This window comes from Macaca nemestrina, chromosome 17 (genome assembly GCF_043159975.1).
Source record: "Macaca nemestrina isolate mMacNem1 chromosome 17, mMacNem.hap1, whole genome shotgun sequence".
In the NCBI taxonomy this organism is placed as follows: Eukaryota; Metazoa; Chordata; class Mammalia; order Primates; family Cercopithecidae; genus Macaca; species Macaca nemestrina.
In genome coordinates this window covers 17,235,570-17,251,136 of record NC_092141.1, presented here as the reverse complement: position 1 = coordinate 17,251,136, position 15,567 = coordinate 17,235,570, and the positions used below count along the sequence as shown (strand labels likewise).

The following is a 15,567-nucleotide window of genomic DNA, read 5'->3' as shown; positions in this document are numbered from 1 at the left end:
CTAGGTGCTGGACAGGGTCAACGAGACACAGAGAATGAGCACCACCTGACAGACTGGGACAGTCAGGGACGGCTTCCTGGAGGAGGTGACACCTCAATGGAGCCTTGAGGGAAGAGCAGGAGGGGCTGACCAGGCAATGAATAGAATAAGTATAACCAGGAAGAGGGAAAAGCCTGAGTGTTGCTGGGAGGCTGGAGAGCTGGCCTGGCTTGGGGTGTGCGCCAGGGGGGCAGGACCAAGGGATGGCCAGGGCCAGATCTAGAAAAGCCTGGGCCATCCCATAGTCAATACCTCATCGCAAGGCCCGGCAGGCCTTCCACTGCTCTGTGTGTACCCCATGGGACGCCAGGAGCCTGGGCTGCAGCCACCCACCTGGGCTCCTTAGACCCAGTGCACAGGCATGGGGGCGGGAGTGGGTGTGGCTGATTTACATCCAACAGGTTGAGGGGAAAACCCAGGAAGTGCAGCCCAGGCACTAATCAAATCTAAGACTAATAATAAGCATCCTGAGTAATGAGTGGCCTGGGCCGGAGCAGGCGAGGTGGCCGGAGCCGTGTGGACCAGGAGGAGCGGTGTGAGTAGCCGGGCAGGAGGGCAGGAGGGCAGGTGTGAGGTGTGAGGAGGGTTGGGCCTCAGTGCTGTGGGGGTTGGCAGTGTCTGGTGGGTGCAAGGCCCACAGCAGATCCACACACTGGGGCAGTCCCAGCCTCCCAAGCCCCGGCACATGGAGAGCCCTGGATCTGGATGCCTCTGGGGTGTGGGGCTTGCCTTCCGGGAGAGAAGCCATCGAGGCTGCAGGGTTGGCCACACCAGCAGGAATTCCCTTTGTCACCACGGCCCTCTGGACACCCCCTATTTTCCCCCTTACATGCCCGCTGGATCATTTTAATGCTAATCTCAAACACCAGATTGTTTGATTTGTAGAGACCACAGGATCTATTCCTTAAGAACACAAACTCTAAAACCAAAACAAAAAACGAAGCATCATACCATCACCCCTGCTGAAACAACAATTCCTGAACATCATCACATAGCCCGCCAGGGTTCAAACTGCCCCGACTATCTCATCTATGTCTTTCTCAGTTGATTTGTTCAAATCAGCCTGGCCCACATTAGACTTTTGGCTATGTTTTAATCTATAACAGTTTCCACCCATTTTTTCCTCGGTTATTTATTTGTTGACAAAATTGGACTATTTATCCTATAGTTTTTTTTTTGTTTTTTTGAGACAGAGTCTTGCTCTGTCACCCAGGCTGGAGTCAATGGCCTGATCTTGGCTTGCTACAACCTCCACCTCCAGGGTTCAAGCTATTCTCCTGCCTCAGCCTCCCAAGTGACTGAGATTATAGGTGCTCACCACCACGCCCGGTTAATTTTTTGTATTTTTAGTAGAGATAGGCTTTCGCCATGTTGGCCAGTCTGGTCTCAAACTCCTGACCTCAGGTAATCTACCTGCCTCAGCCTCCCAAAGTGCTGGGATTACAGGCGTGAGCCACGGTGCCCGGCCCTTATAGCATTTTTATCAGAGTGAGTTTCTAAGGTTTTATGAAAGGGCCCCAGGTCCGTCACTGTGCAGACAGAACCCATGGCCAGATGGAACGGGGCACAGCCTAGATTCACAGCCTCTCCCTGCTGCTCTGTCCTACACCCCAGGCAGGGAGCAAATCTGTTCCTCCATCCTCTTTTGTGTCCAGCCACCATGTCCCCAGAATCTACCAAGTCAGGGGCTCAAATACATAAAGTTTCTGAGAGACTTGGACAAGGCAGTGACCAGAGGCTGCCTTGACACAGGATGAAATTGCCCAGGCCTCTGGCACCACGAGTCAGGACGCAGCTAGAACTGTGACCTGGCAGTGGCAGCAGCTGTCTGGTGCTGCCGAATCAGCCCTGAGCCACTCTGGGACCTTGGCTGAGCCGCTTCCCCTCAGTGTAAAATGAAGTAGACTGTCTTTCCTACCAGACATCCCTCAAAAACACAACAGTGCTTTGATGAAACTACCAGACCCCCTCTTGGGGAGTCACAAGGAAAGGCTCTGAGAAGCCCTGCAGTTAAAAGAAATGCCTTGACTTTCTTTAACACAGTGTTTTTCAAACTAATTTGATCACAGAGATCTTTCTTGGTATAGCACCTGTTAACCAGCCAAGCATGTGAGGAGGGACAAGCAGAGGGCTCTGAGAATCACCCTCCTTGGCTGCTGTCTGGTCTCGGGATGCAGGAGAGAGTTTCCATCTTGCATCCAAATTTGTAGCGGCCCAGAGTGTGAGCCCAGCCCACAGAGCTAGTGTCAGATAGGAGTTCCCTTTCTTCCCTTTCCGTCAATGGAGCTTCTCTCTCAAGCTTCTATTCTGCCTGGCTGGTGTCAGTCATGGGGTTTTCCCACCCTCCTTTGGCACTTGATGATGGTTCTGGGATTTTATGTAGGTCCATATGGTGGTAGAGGAGGGGGCAGGGACAGGCCCACTGGTCAGCTTGGCATCTGCCATCTGGTCAGTCAGGCTCCATCTCTCCTTCAGGTCCAGTGGCTTTGGTGGCTTCCAGGCAATGAATGGGTCTTGGAACCTCTCCAAAGCTGCCCTTGTCACATAGAACCTCCTGCCCACCTTCCACTCAACCAACCCTTCACAGTGATATGCGGTGGGTGGCGGCTTTCTCCCTCTTTGCTCCTCCACCCAAATATGGGGAGAATCAGGGGTCTGTCTTTAATTTTGTTTGATCCTTTGATTTTAGATTTGCTTTTGAATAGATAGTATAGTCAGATGGTTTGAAACCCAGAAAGTATTGAAAGATATATAATAGAAAGTCTTTTTTTCTCCTTGTCCTCCATCTGCCAAGTTCCCACCTCCCCTAGAATAAGTAGCTTTATTTACATATAACTTACATGCCGTGAAATTCACCTGTGTAAAGTGTACAAGTCTGTGTTTTTAGTATATTTACAGAGTTGTGCAACCATCCCCGTAAGCTAATTTTAGAACATTTCGATGACCCCAAAAAGAAACTTTGTCAGTCTTCATTCCTCCCTAGCCCCAGGCTAATCTACTCTCTGTCTCTATAGATTTGCCTATTTTGGACATTTTCCATAAATGTAATCATATGTGGTGTATTGTGACTAGCTGTTTCCACTTGGCATAATGTTTTCAAGGGCCGTCCAAGTTGTAGCAGGTATCGGTACTTCCTTCAGTTTTGTGGCTAAATCACATTCCATTTTATGGATATATCATGTGGCTTATCCAGTCATCGGTGGATGGACATTTGGGATGTTTCTACTTTTTGTCACTGTGATTATTAACAATGCTTCTATGAACTTTTGGGTTTAAGTTTTAAGTGAACATGTCTTCTTTTCTCTTAAGTAGACGGATACCTACAAGTGGAATTGCTGGGTCATATGATACATTCTATGTTTAACATTTAAAGGAACTGCCAAATGCTTTCCAAAGTGGCTGCACTATTTTATAATTCACTTCAGGCACGAGGGTTCTGATTTCTCCACGTCTTCACTGACACTTGTCATTGACCGTCTTTCTCATTCTAGCCATCCCAGGGGGTGTGAGGTGGTATCTCACTGTGGTTTGGATTTGCATTTCCCTAGTGACAAATGATGTTGAGCATCTTTTGCATGTGCTTTTTGGCCATTTATATGTTTTTTGGGGGAAAATGTCTATGGAAATAGTCCATATAAAAATTGGGTTATTTGTCTTTTCATTATTCTGTTATAAGCATTCTTTATATATTTTGGATACAAGCTCCTTATCAGGTATAAGATTTGTAACTATTTTCTCCAAGTTTGTGGATTGTCTTTTTACTTTCTTCATGATTTTCTTTGGAGCACAAAAGTTTTCATTTTGATTAAGTTCAATTTTGATCAATCTTCTCTTCTATCACATGCAAATTTGGTGTCATTGCCTAGCCCCAAATCATGAAGATTTAATTCTATGTTTCCTTCTATGAGTTCTGTGGTTTTAGCTCTTACATGTAAGTCTATGATCTACTTGGATTTAATGTTTGTGTGTGGTGTGAGATAAGAGTCCAAATTCATTCTTTTGTACGTGAATACCCAGTTGACCCAGCAATATTTTTGAAAACACTATTCTTTCTTCCATTGAATTGTCTGGGTATCCTTGTTGAAAATCCATTGATCATAACTGTTAGGCTTTATTTTTGAACTCGCAATTTCATTCTATTGATTTATACCTGTCTTGATGCCAGTACCACCCTATCTTTTTTTTTTGTTTTTTTGAGACGGAGTCTCGCTGTGTGGCCCAGGCTGGAGTGCAGTGGCGCGATCTCGGCTCACTGCAAGCTCCACCTCCCGGGTTCACGCCATTCTCCCGCCTCAGCCTCCGAGTAGCTGGGACTACAGGCGCCCGCCACCATGCCCGGCTAGTTTTTTGTATTTTTGGTAGAGACGGGATTTCACCATGTTAGCCAGGATGGTCTCGATCTCCTGACCTTGTGATCCACCCGCCTCGGCCTCCCAAAGTGCTGGGATTACAGGCTTGAGCCACTGCGCCCGGCCCACCCTATCTTAATTAGCATTGTATTGCAATAAGTTTTGAAGTAGGGAACCATGAGTCTTCCAACTATGCTTTGTTTTCTTTCAATCCATGAGCATGGGATGGCTTTCCATTTATTTAAATCTTTAATTTCTTTCAGCAATGTTTTTTAGTTTTCATGTATGTCTCTCATTTCTTTTATTAATTTTTTTCTTAAATATTTTCTTTAAAATAGTGTTTTTGGTTTCTTATTTATTTATTTTTTTTATTTTTTTTTGGAGACAGAGTTGCCCAGGCTGGAGTGCAGAGGCACCATCTCTGCTCACTGCAAGCTCTGCCTCCCAGGTTTGCGCCATTCTCCTGCCTCAGCCTCTCGAATAGCTGAGACCACAGCACCCGCCACCACACCTGGATAATTTTTTTTTTTTTTTTTTTTTGTAGAGACGGGTTTCGCTGTGTTAGCCAGGATGGTCTCGATCTCCTGACCTCGTGATCTGCCAGCTTCAGCCTCCCAAAGTGCTGGGATTACAGGTGTGAGCCACTGTGCCCGGCCTGGTTTCTTATTTGTAACAGAATTTTTTTATGCATACATGACCATTTACAAATATGATTAGAACTTTCCCCTTTTTTCAAAAATAACCTCCAAAACAAAAACAGGGCCTATGAGCCATGCCATTATATACCTTGTTTTGTTTTTGTTTTTTTAGTTAATATGTCTTGCTGTTCTTTCCATAGCAACATACAGAGAGCTTCCTCATTACTTTTGTTGATAGCTATATAACAATCTAGTGTATAAATGTACTGTAATTTACTCAGTCAATCCCTGCTGATGGATATTGGGTTACTTTTAATCTTCTGCTATTACAAATGTTGCTGCAATTGGCCAGATGTGGTGGCTCACACCTGTAATTCCAGCACTTTGAAAGTCTGAGGCAGGCAGATCACCTGAGGTCAGGAGTTCCAGACCAGCCTGGCCAACATGGTGAAACCCTATCTCTACTAAAAATACAAAAATTAGCCAGGCATGCTGGTAGGTGCCTGTAATCCCAGCTACTCGGGAGACTGAGGTAGGAGAATTGCTTGAACCCAGGAGGCAGAAGTTTCAGTGAGCTGAGATCACACCACTGCACTCCAGCCTAGGAGACGGAATGAGACTCCATCTCAAAAGAAAAAAAAAAAAAGAAAGAAAGAGGAAAAAAAACACACAAAAAGCAAATGTTGTGCTCACCTTGGCAGCACATATACTAAAAAAAAATATTACTGCAGTAAATTTATAATTTCACACTTCAGGATAAATTTCAAAGTTTAATCACTGGGTCAGTGGGTAAATCCATCAGTAATTTTGACAAATGTTGTCAAATTACCCTCCATGGGGGTTATTTCTATTTACTCTCCTTCCGTAATGAATAAGAATGCCACTCTCCCCACAGGCTCTGCCAATAGAAGGTTCTATTAAGCTTTTGGAGTTTTACCAATCTCAGGGTGAAGATGGTATCAGTGTAGTTTGAATTTGCCTGTCCCTTTTGAATGAGACATCCTTATGTTGTATTTCCCTGTCTGTAAACTGTCTATTCATGTCCTTTGCCCGTTTTTCTCATGGGTAGCTGATCTTTATTTTTCTGTTTATTCTTTAGATCTTTAGATCTGAGTTGCAAAGGTTTTGTGCCTGTTTTTCATATGTCTTTGGACTTGGGTGTTTGTTGTCATAAAGAAGTTTTGTTGTTGTTGTTGTTTTTGTTTGTTTGTTTGTTTGCTTGCTTTGTTTTGTTTTTGAGATGGAGTTTCACTCTGTCGTTCAGGCTGGAGTGCAATGGTGCAATCTCAGCTCACTGCAACTTCCCCCTCCTGGGTTCAAGCAATTCTCCTGCCTCAGCCTCCTGAGTAGCTGGGATTACAGGTGCACACCACCATGCCCAGCTAATTTTTGTATTTCTAGTAAAGACAAGGTTTCACCATATAGGTTAAATTGACCTGGAACTCCTGACCTCAGGTGATCCACCCACCTCGGGCTCCAAAGTGCTGGGATTACAGGCATGAGCTGCTGTGTCCAGCCGAAAAAGTTTTTTTGTTTGCCTGTTGTTTTGTGGATTCTATGTTATGCATCTTTTCTTTTATGGATTTTGGGTCATAGAAAGGCCTTTCACAATTTGATGATGGAAAACAGTTATGAAATGGTTTCTTCTCTATTAAATTTACATATTTTTATTCTTTTTCACATTTAAATATTTTATTGGGTTGCTTTTTGATATGAGGGAAATTATTTCCCGTGCTCCTTTCTGGCCCAGTCACTTTGTGCCAAGAATCTTTTCTTCTGAGGGTTGAAAGCAACAGCTAGGACTTTCCCTTTTCCTCATCAAGGCACCTCTCCTTGCGTCCTCCCTGGATGGAGGAGATGCAGGCAGGGAGGGAGCTGCTGCTGAAACTCAATACGATCCCTGCCCAGCTGTCTATCAGGCACAGTGCAAGCATGCGGCTTGCTTTTCCTTCCACAGGTCTTTACTGAGGACAACTATATACAAGGAATCCAGCTACTGATTAGCATTTATCCAGCACCTGCTGTGTGCCTGCTGTCATGGAAGGCACTGGATTCAGAGACGAATGAGATAGTAGGGGGAGGCAGAATGGCTACACCCTAAAATGTCACATTACCAACAATAAATGTCACCCAGCAGTGGGTGCTGGGAGTTCAGGTTCTGGGAGTAGTTCTCCTGGCCCAGAGTACTAATTTGATGCTACTGTCATTATTAATGATTATCATTGGCTGGGCACAGGGGATCACACCTGTTGTCTTAGCTACTTGGGAAACTGAGGGGAGGGAATCACTTGAACCCAGGAGTTCAAGGCTGCAGTGAGCTATGATTGCACCACTGTAATTTTGTAGAGACAGAGCAAGACCCTGTCTCTATAAAAGAAAATTTAATTATCACTAATATTAAAATTATTTTATATTATCATAAAATGATAACTATTAACCCATTATATTTCACACTATTTATATTTATACTAGCAGCCATATCTTGGGCCAGTTACATGCTTGTCATGTACACACCCTTGAAAAGATCTACAAAAGAAAGCCTAGAATCCCCATTTGACAGGTCAGGAAAACTGAGGTTGTGCACAGCCTGAGTCCTTCCCAAGATGACACAGCCGTGCTTTCCCCACCGTGGGCACTTCACTCCGGCACACTCTGGGTCACCGAACCATGGCGAATCTGTTTTCAACATGAGCTGACAGGAGGTGAAAATTATGATGGGTGGAAGTGGCTGTCCCCATTTCACAAACAGAAAACTGAGAAGGTGACTTGACCAGTTCTCCCAGGACCTAACTAAGTTCTTCTTCCTTTAGAACCAGCATGGGAGCCTGGGCGTGGTGGCTCATGCCTGTCATCCCAGCGCTTTGGGAGGCCGAGGCAGGCAGATCACCTGAGGTCAGGGGTTCGAGATCAGTCTGACCAACATGGCGAAACCCCATCTACTAAAAATACAAAAATTAGCTGGGTGTGGTGGCACACACCTGTAATCCCAGCTACTTGGGAGGCTGAGGCAGGAGAATCGCTTGAACTCAGGAGGCAGAGGTTGCAGTGAGCTGAGATCTCACCACTGCACTCCAGCCTGGGGAACAAGAGTGAAACTCCATCTCAAAAAAGAAAAAAACAAACAAACAAAAAGCATGGGGATGGTGGACTCCCAACCCTGAACATCTCTGAAGGTTCATTCTGAGTGGAGATGGAAGCAGCCACGGTGGTCTATTGCAAAATACAACTCACAGAAACCAAAAGCCATCTTTTCCTCCTCCTCCTTCCTTCTCCTCCCCTTCTCTTCCCTGTCTTCTTCATCTCTCTTCTTTTTCCCTTCTTCTCCTCTTCTGCCTCCTCTTCCTCATTCTTCTTTTCCTGCTCCATTTCTTCTTCCTCCTCCTTCCTGGTTAGCAGAAGCCAGGTTGTAAGGTCACCATCCATTCCCATGCACGTCCCTCAGGTCTCAGGCTGCAGCCTCATCGGGGCACACACCCTGTCTCTGCATGCTGGAATCCTCTCCTGTCCCCACCCCACTGGTGAGCTCAACTCATAGCCCCCAGCCCTAGTTTGCAATCAGTGTTTGCTTGAAAGACTGCATGAGAAAGGCCGGGTGCTGTGGCTCACGCCTGTAACCCCAGCACTTTGGGAGGCCGAGGCAGGTGGATCACGAGGTCAGGAGATCGAGACCATCCTGGCCAACACGGTGAAACCCCGTCTCTACTAAAAATACAAAAAAATTAGCCAGGCGTGGTGGCGGGCGTCTGTAGTCCCAGCTACTCGGGAGGCTGAGAAAGGAGAATGGCATGAATCCGGGAGGCAGAACTTGCAGTGAGCAGAGATGGCGCCACTGCATGCCAGCCTGGGCAACAGAGCGAGACTCTGTCTCAAAAAAAAAAAAGCAAAAACAAAACCAAAAAAAAACTAGATAAGAAATTCCTCCTATCTGCCAAGCTTTTACTGTTCCTTCTCTTCTAGCCACATCTACAGGTTTTCTTGGTGAAATTGTAAAGGGCAAGAACGAGGAGCTGACCCCTCCCCTCAACCCTGTTCCTTCACTCCTGCACAGAACCCTCCCCACCAAGGAGGAAAAGATGGAGTTGGCCCACGCAAACAGGAATTGGCCCCTAAAAGTTTTGTTTTCTCGATCCAGGTGTGGGCCTTGTCCAGTACAATACTCCTTATCACAGGAAGCGGCAATATTAACAAGGGCAGCAGCTCAGGGGGTTGCCTTTACTATCATGCTCAGTACTGTACTAGGGACCTGCCATGCATATGCTGCTCGCGGTGATTCTGTGAGTAACAACAGCATCCTCATTTTACAGGGGAGGACACTGGGTCTCCAAGAGGGGAAGTTGTGCCCGAGGTCACACAGCGAGGAGTACCAGCCCCATGACTCACAGCCCAGGGTTCCCAAGCAGGGCTGCCCCGTGGCTTTCCCCAGGCTCATCCCCAAAGTGGCTCAGAATCTGGTCCACTCCCCCTGCTGGTCCTTGACTTGTCCATTTTAGACGCTCTGGATTGATTTCCCACTTTCTGAGGTGAGAACTTAACTTGGACGTCACTATCTGTGTGCACGCAGCCTCCCCTCCCCAGGCCCCCAGTGAAGTAGGGGTGCGTGTTCAGTTGGAGTCAAGATAGACCTGCTGGCTGCCGGCTCTGCCCCAGAAAGTCAACTCCTCTGCAGTTCTGTTCTCCCCGCTCTCCTTCCTCTCTCCTAGAAAGCCTGTTTTTGCCTTTGTTCGCTGACAATGGTCTAATGGCTCTCACAGTGAGTAAACTCTTTTACAGAAGGAATAATTCCAAGTCTCCACCTTATTCATTGACTCGGATGGTTCATTTATTTATGACAATGTAAATATTGCCCACAGCTGAGCTGCTATTCATGTCCCATGATTACCTTTCTTTTCTTTCTTTCTTTCTTTTTTTTGTGGGGGGAGACCGAGTCTCACTCTGTGGCCCAGGCTGGAGTGCAGTGGCATAATCTTAGCTCACTGCAACCTCTGTCTCCTGGTTTCAAGTGATTCTCCTGCCTCAGCTTGTCAAGTAGCTGAGATTACAGGCATGCACCACCACAAGCAGCTAATTTTTGTATTTTCAGTGAAGACGGGGTTTCACCATATTGGCCAGGCTGGTCTCGAACTCCTGACCTCAAATGATCCACCTGCCTCAGCCTCCCAAAGTGATTGGATAACAGGCATGAGCCACCATACCTGGCTTACTTTTCTTTTCTTAGTGATGTCTTCTGTTTCCCTGGAGTTGGTAACTCCTCTGTTTTCTATGCATGTAGTTCATCTCCAGCTCTGGGACAAATCCACCCTGTCAGTTGGTCAGACATCCTCACTTACCTATCACTTCTGTGTTTTCACTGGTGACGTTTACCCTTCTTCCATTTTAGCTGGAATAGAGTACCCTCTAGACCTCCAAGCAGCTGTCACTGGGGAAGTCCTTCACCATCATTCCGAGAATGCCCACCTCCCCCTCTCCGCTGAGAGGGGTCCTGTTCTTCACCACCCCTGATTTTTTTTTTGTCCGCTCCCCAGATTCAGTGGCGCACGTCCTCCAGTAGCTTCCAAGATCTTGCATGTCTGAGAAAGTCTTTATTCTACCTCGCACTTGATAGATAACAATGTTCTAGACTGAAAATAACTTTCTATCATAAACTTTAAGGCATTGCTCCATTTTCTGCTTACTTTCTGCTTTCTACTTCCACTTTTTGCTGGTAAAATATATATAATGAAACTGTGACCATTTTAATCATGATGACGTATTCAATTAAGTGGCACTACGTACATGCACAAGCACCACTATCTATATCCAAAACCTTTTTACGGCCCCAGACAGAAATTCTGAACCCATTAATCAATTAGCCTGCCTGTGCTAACCTCTATTTTACTCTCTAACTCTATGAATTTGCCTCTTCTACTTCCCTCAGGTAAGGGGAATTGTACAATATTTTTCTCTATATGACTGTCTTATTTCACTTAGCATAATATCTTCAAAGTTTATCCATGTTGTAGCATGTATAAGTATTCCATTCATTTTAATATCATCATGGTATCCCGCTGTGTACCTGTAACATATTTTCTTCATCCATTCATATGCTGATAAATGATTGGACTGTTTCCACCTTTGGCTGTTGCAAATATGCTGTTCTGAATGTTGGGGTACAAGTACCTGTTTGCATCCCTGTTTCAGTTCTTTTGGATATTTACTTAGGAGTGGAATTACTGGGTCATGTGGTAGTTTTATGTTTGTCTTTTGAAGAAACTGCCAGACTTTTCCACAGCTGTTGCTCTGTTATACATTCCCATGAGCAGTGCCTTCACATCCACATTCTTCACGTCTCCAACGCTGCTTATTTTCCATTTTTAAATAATAGCCATCCTAATGGGTGTGAAATGATATCTTATTGTGGTTTTGATTTGCATTTCCCTAATGACTAATGATGTTGAGCATCTTTTCTTGTGCTTATTGACCACTTGAATGTTTTATTTGGAGAAATGCTGATTCAAGCCTTTTGCTCAGCTTTGACTTGAGTTGTTTGGTTTTTTGTTGTTGAGTTTTAGGAGTTCTTTATATATTCTGGATATTACTCCCACATCAGATATATGATTTGAAGATATTTTCTCCCATCCTGTGAGTTGTCTTTTCACTCTCTCAATAGTGTCCTTTGGTGCACAAAAGTTTTAAATTTTGATGAAGTCCAATTTATCTAGTTTTTTCCTTTCATTGCCTATGCCTTTGGTGCTGTATCCAAGATATCATTGTCAAATTTAGTGCATGGAGATTTCCCGCTATGTTTTCTTCCGAAAGTTTTATAGTTTTAGCCCTTAGTCCGTTTTGAGTTATTTTTTGTATGTGGTGTTAGGGAAGCATTCAACTTCATTCTCTTGTATGTGATTATCAAATTTTTCCAGTATCATTTGTGGAAGACTGTCCTTTTCCCCACTGAATAGAATTGTTAGGGTTTTCTACATATAACATTGGGTTACCTGTGATAAGAGATAATCTTATGCTCTCCTTTCCACTGTGGATACTTTTATTTCTTTTTCTTGTCTAAGTGCTCTGGCTAGTGCTCCTGGTGCTATGTTGAAGAGAAGTGGCAAATATGTGTATCCTGGCCTTGCTCTGATCTTAGGGGAAAGCTTTCTCTTTCACCATTGAGAATGTGGGATTCTCAAATATGGCCTTTATCATGATAGGAAAGTTACTTTGTATTCCTAGTTTCTTGAGTGTTTTTATCATTAAAAAAATTTGGATTTAGTCAAGCACTTTTTCTGCATCAATTGAGATGATCATTTAGTTTTACTATTCATTTCTTTAGTGTGGTGCATTTTACTAGTTGATAAAATGTATGTTGAACTACCATTGCACTCCAGAAATAAATCCCACTTGGTTATGGTGAATAAACTTTTAATGTGCCATTGAGTTCAATTTGCATACATAAGGCATATTGGTGTGTAATTTTCTCTCCTTGTGACATCTTTATTGTGACTTTGTATTAGTGTAATCCTGACCTCGTGAATGAGTTAGGAAGTGTTCTTTCCTCTTTGATTTTTGGGAAGAGTTTCAGAAGAATTGGTGTTCATTCCTTTTTAAATGTTTTGGTAGAATTCGAAAGCAATCTTGTCCTGAGCTTGTCACTGATAGGTTTCTGATTACTGATTCAATCTTGTTATAAGTGTATCCACATTTTCTATTTCTTCATTTGTCAGTTTTGGTAGACTGTGTGTTTCTAAGAATATGTCCATTTTTATCTATGTTATCAAATTTGGTGTACCATTGTGCATAGCATTCTTTTTTTTTTTTTTTTTTTTTTGAGACAGAGTCTTGCTCTGTCGCCCAGGCTGGGGTGCAGTGGCCGGATCTCAGCTCACTGCAAGCTCCGCCTCCCGGGTTTAGACCATTCTCCTGCCTCAGCCTCCCGAGTAGCTGGGACTACAGGCGCCCGCCACCTCGCCCGGCTAGTTTTTTGTATTTTTTAGTAGAGACAGGGTTTCACCGTGTTAGCCAGGATGGTCTCGATCTCCTGACCTCGTGATCCGCCCGTCTCGGCCTCCCAAAGTGCTGGGATTACAGGCTTGAGCCACCGCGCCCGGCCGATAGCATTCTTTTATAATCCTTTTTATTTCTGTAAAATAAGTAATAAAGTTCTTAATGTCATTTCTGATTTTAATAATATGAGTCATCTCTCTTTTTCATAGTCAATCTACCTAAAGGTTTGTCAATTTTGTTGATCTTTGCAAAGAGCCAGCTTTTGTTTTGTTGATTTTCTCTACTGTTTTTTCATTCTCTGTTATTGATCTCTGCTCTAGTCTTCATTATTTCTTTCCTTATGCTGTTTTTAGATTTGGTTTGTTCTTCTATTTTTATTTCCTCAAGGTATATAATTAGGTTATGATTTAGTCATGATCAGGTTATGATTCTTCTTTTTCAGTGTATGTATTTGCATTATTTTCCCTCTTTGCATTGCTTTTGTTGTATTTCACAACTTTTGGTATGTTGTATTTTCATTTTCATTTGTCTCAAGATATTTTATAATTTCCCTTGTCATTTCTTCTTCGACCAATTTGTCGTTGAAGAGTGTGTTGTTTAATTTACACATATTTGTGAATTTTCCAGTTTTCCTTCTGCTATTGATCTGTAGTTTTATACCATTATGATCAGAAAAGAAACTTTGAATAATTTTAGTTTTAAAAAATTAAAAGTTTTTAAATTTTAGCATTGTTTTGTGGCTGAACATAAGGTCTATCCTGGAGAATGTTCCATGTGCACTTGAAAAGAATGTGTATTCTGCTGTTGTTGCATTGAGCATTGTCTATATGTCCGTGATGTCTAATTGGTTTATAGTGTTCTTGATGTCCTCTATTTTCTTATTTAATCTGTCTAGTTGTTCTGTCTTATTACTGAAAGTGAGGTACTGAAATATCCCAATATTAGTGTAGGACTATCTATTTCTCCGTTCAATTCCGTCAATTTTTGTTTCATATATTTTGGAATCCTGTCATTAGGTGTGTATATATTTATAATTGTTACATCTTTATGCTGTATCCCCTTTATTAATATATATTGTCCTTTGTCTTTTGTAAACTTTTTGTGATTTAAAGTCTGTTTTGTCCGACAGTAGTATAGCTGCCCCAGCTCTCTTCTGGTTACTATTTTCATGAAATACCTTTTCCCATTCTTTTACTTTCAACTTCTATTTTACCACTATTTTACTCATTGTCTATTAAATCATATAGGAAAAAAATTGGAGTTACAAACCATGCAAAATGTAAAGTAATTCTGGCTTTGTATTATTTTTTTTTAATCTAAAATAAGTCTCTTATACACAGAATATACATAAAGCCTGTGGGTTTTTAAATCCAATCTGCCAATTTTTTTTTTTTTTGAGATGGAGTCTTGCTCTGTCGCCCAGGCTGGAGTGCAGTGGCGCAATCTCGGCTCACTGCAAGCTCCGCCTCCCTGGTTCACGTCATTCTCCGGCCTCAGCCTCCTGAGTAGCTGGGACTACAGGCGCCCGCCACCACGCCTGGCTAATTTTGTTTTTGTATTTTTAGTAGAGACGGGGTTTCACCGTGTTAGCCAGGATGGTCTTGATCTCCTGACCTTGTGATCCACCCCCCTCAACCTCCCAAAGTGCTGGGATTACAGGCGTCAGCCACTGCGCCCGGCCCAATTTTGTTTTTACTAGCAGAGTTTAGTTCATTTACATTTAACATGATTACTGATAAAGATTTACTTCAGTCATTTATATATTTGTTTTATGTATGTCTTATATGTTTTTGTTTCTTCAATTACTTCATTTTTGTATTTTGTTGATTTTTTTTGTAGTGGGCCACTTTGAGTCCCCTTTTCTTTCTTTTTCTATACATATTTTAGTTATTGGGGATTACAATTAATATCTTAAACTTATGACACCCTAGTTTGAATAATATCAACTTAGTTTCAGTGGGTCATAAGAGCTTTGTTCCTATATTTCTCTGCCTTTCCCTTTATATTGTTATTGTCACATATTGCATCTTTGTACATTCTATTGTCACTAACATAGGTTTGTAATCACTGTTTTACTCATTACCTATTAAATCATATAGGAAAAAAGTAGGAATTACAAACCATGCAAATGTAAAATAATTCTAGCTTTTATATTTATTTATTTACCTTTATATTTACTTCACTTTTTCTTATGGCTTCAAGGTACCATCGAGAGTACTTTTATTTCAGCATGAAAGACTCCCTTTAGCATTTCTTGTAGTGCAGTCCTCAGATTTTGTTTATCTGGAAATGTCTTAATTTCTCCTTCATTATTGAAAGGTGATTTAAAAGCATATACAATTCCTGGTTGACAGCTTATTGTTTTCTTTCAGGACTTTAAATATATCATTACACTACCTTCTGGCTGGTTTCTTAGGAGAAATCAGCTGTTACCGTATTGAGGATCCTTTGTACACAAGAAGTTGCTTCTCTCTTGCTGCCTTCGCAATTCTGTCTGGCCTTGGGTTTCCTCAATTTTATTGTAATATGTCTTGGTGTGGGTTTCTTTGAGGTTTTCATGCATC

At 42.8% G+C, this 15,567-nt stretch overlaps 1 protein-coding gene across 2 annotated transcripts in view; it reads left to right on the top strand.

Annotated features, from left to right (window-relative positions):
- The first annotated feature begins 444 nt into the window (after positions 1 to 444).
- Positions 445 to 15,567, top strand: part of LOC105491080 (TNF receptor superfamily member 13B) — a 31,876-nt gene continuing 16,753 nt past the window's right edge. Inside the window, exon 1 of one of the 2 annotated variants that reach the window (XM_011757234.2) lies at positions 445 to 574. In XM_011757234.2, coding sequence (XP_011755536.2) covers positions 514 to 574 — 61 coding nt within the window. In that variant the 5' untranslated portion in view covers positions 445 to 513. The remainder of the gene's footprint in view (positions 575 to 15,567) is intronic. The other variant, XM_011757233.2, reaches the window with a different exon arrangement.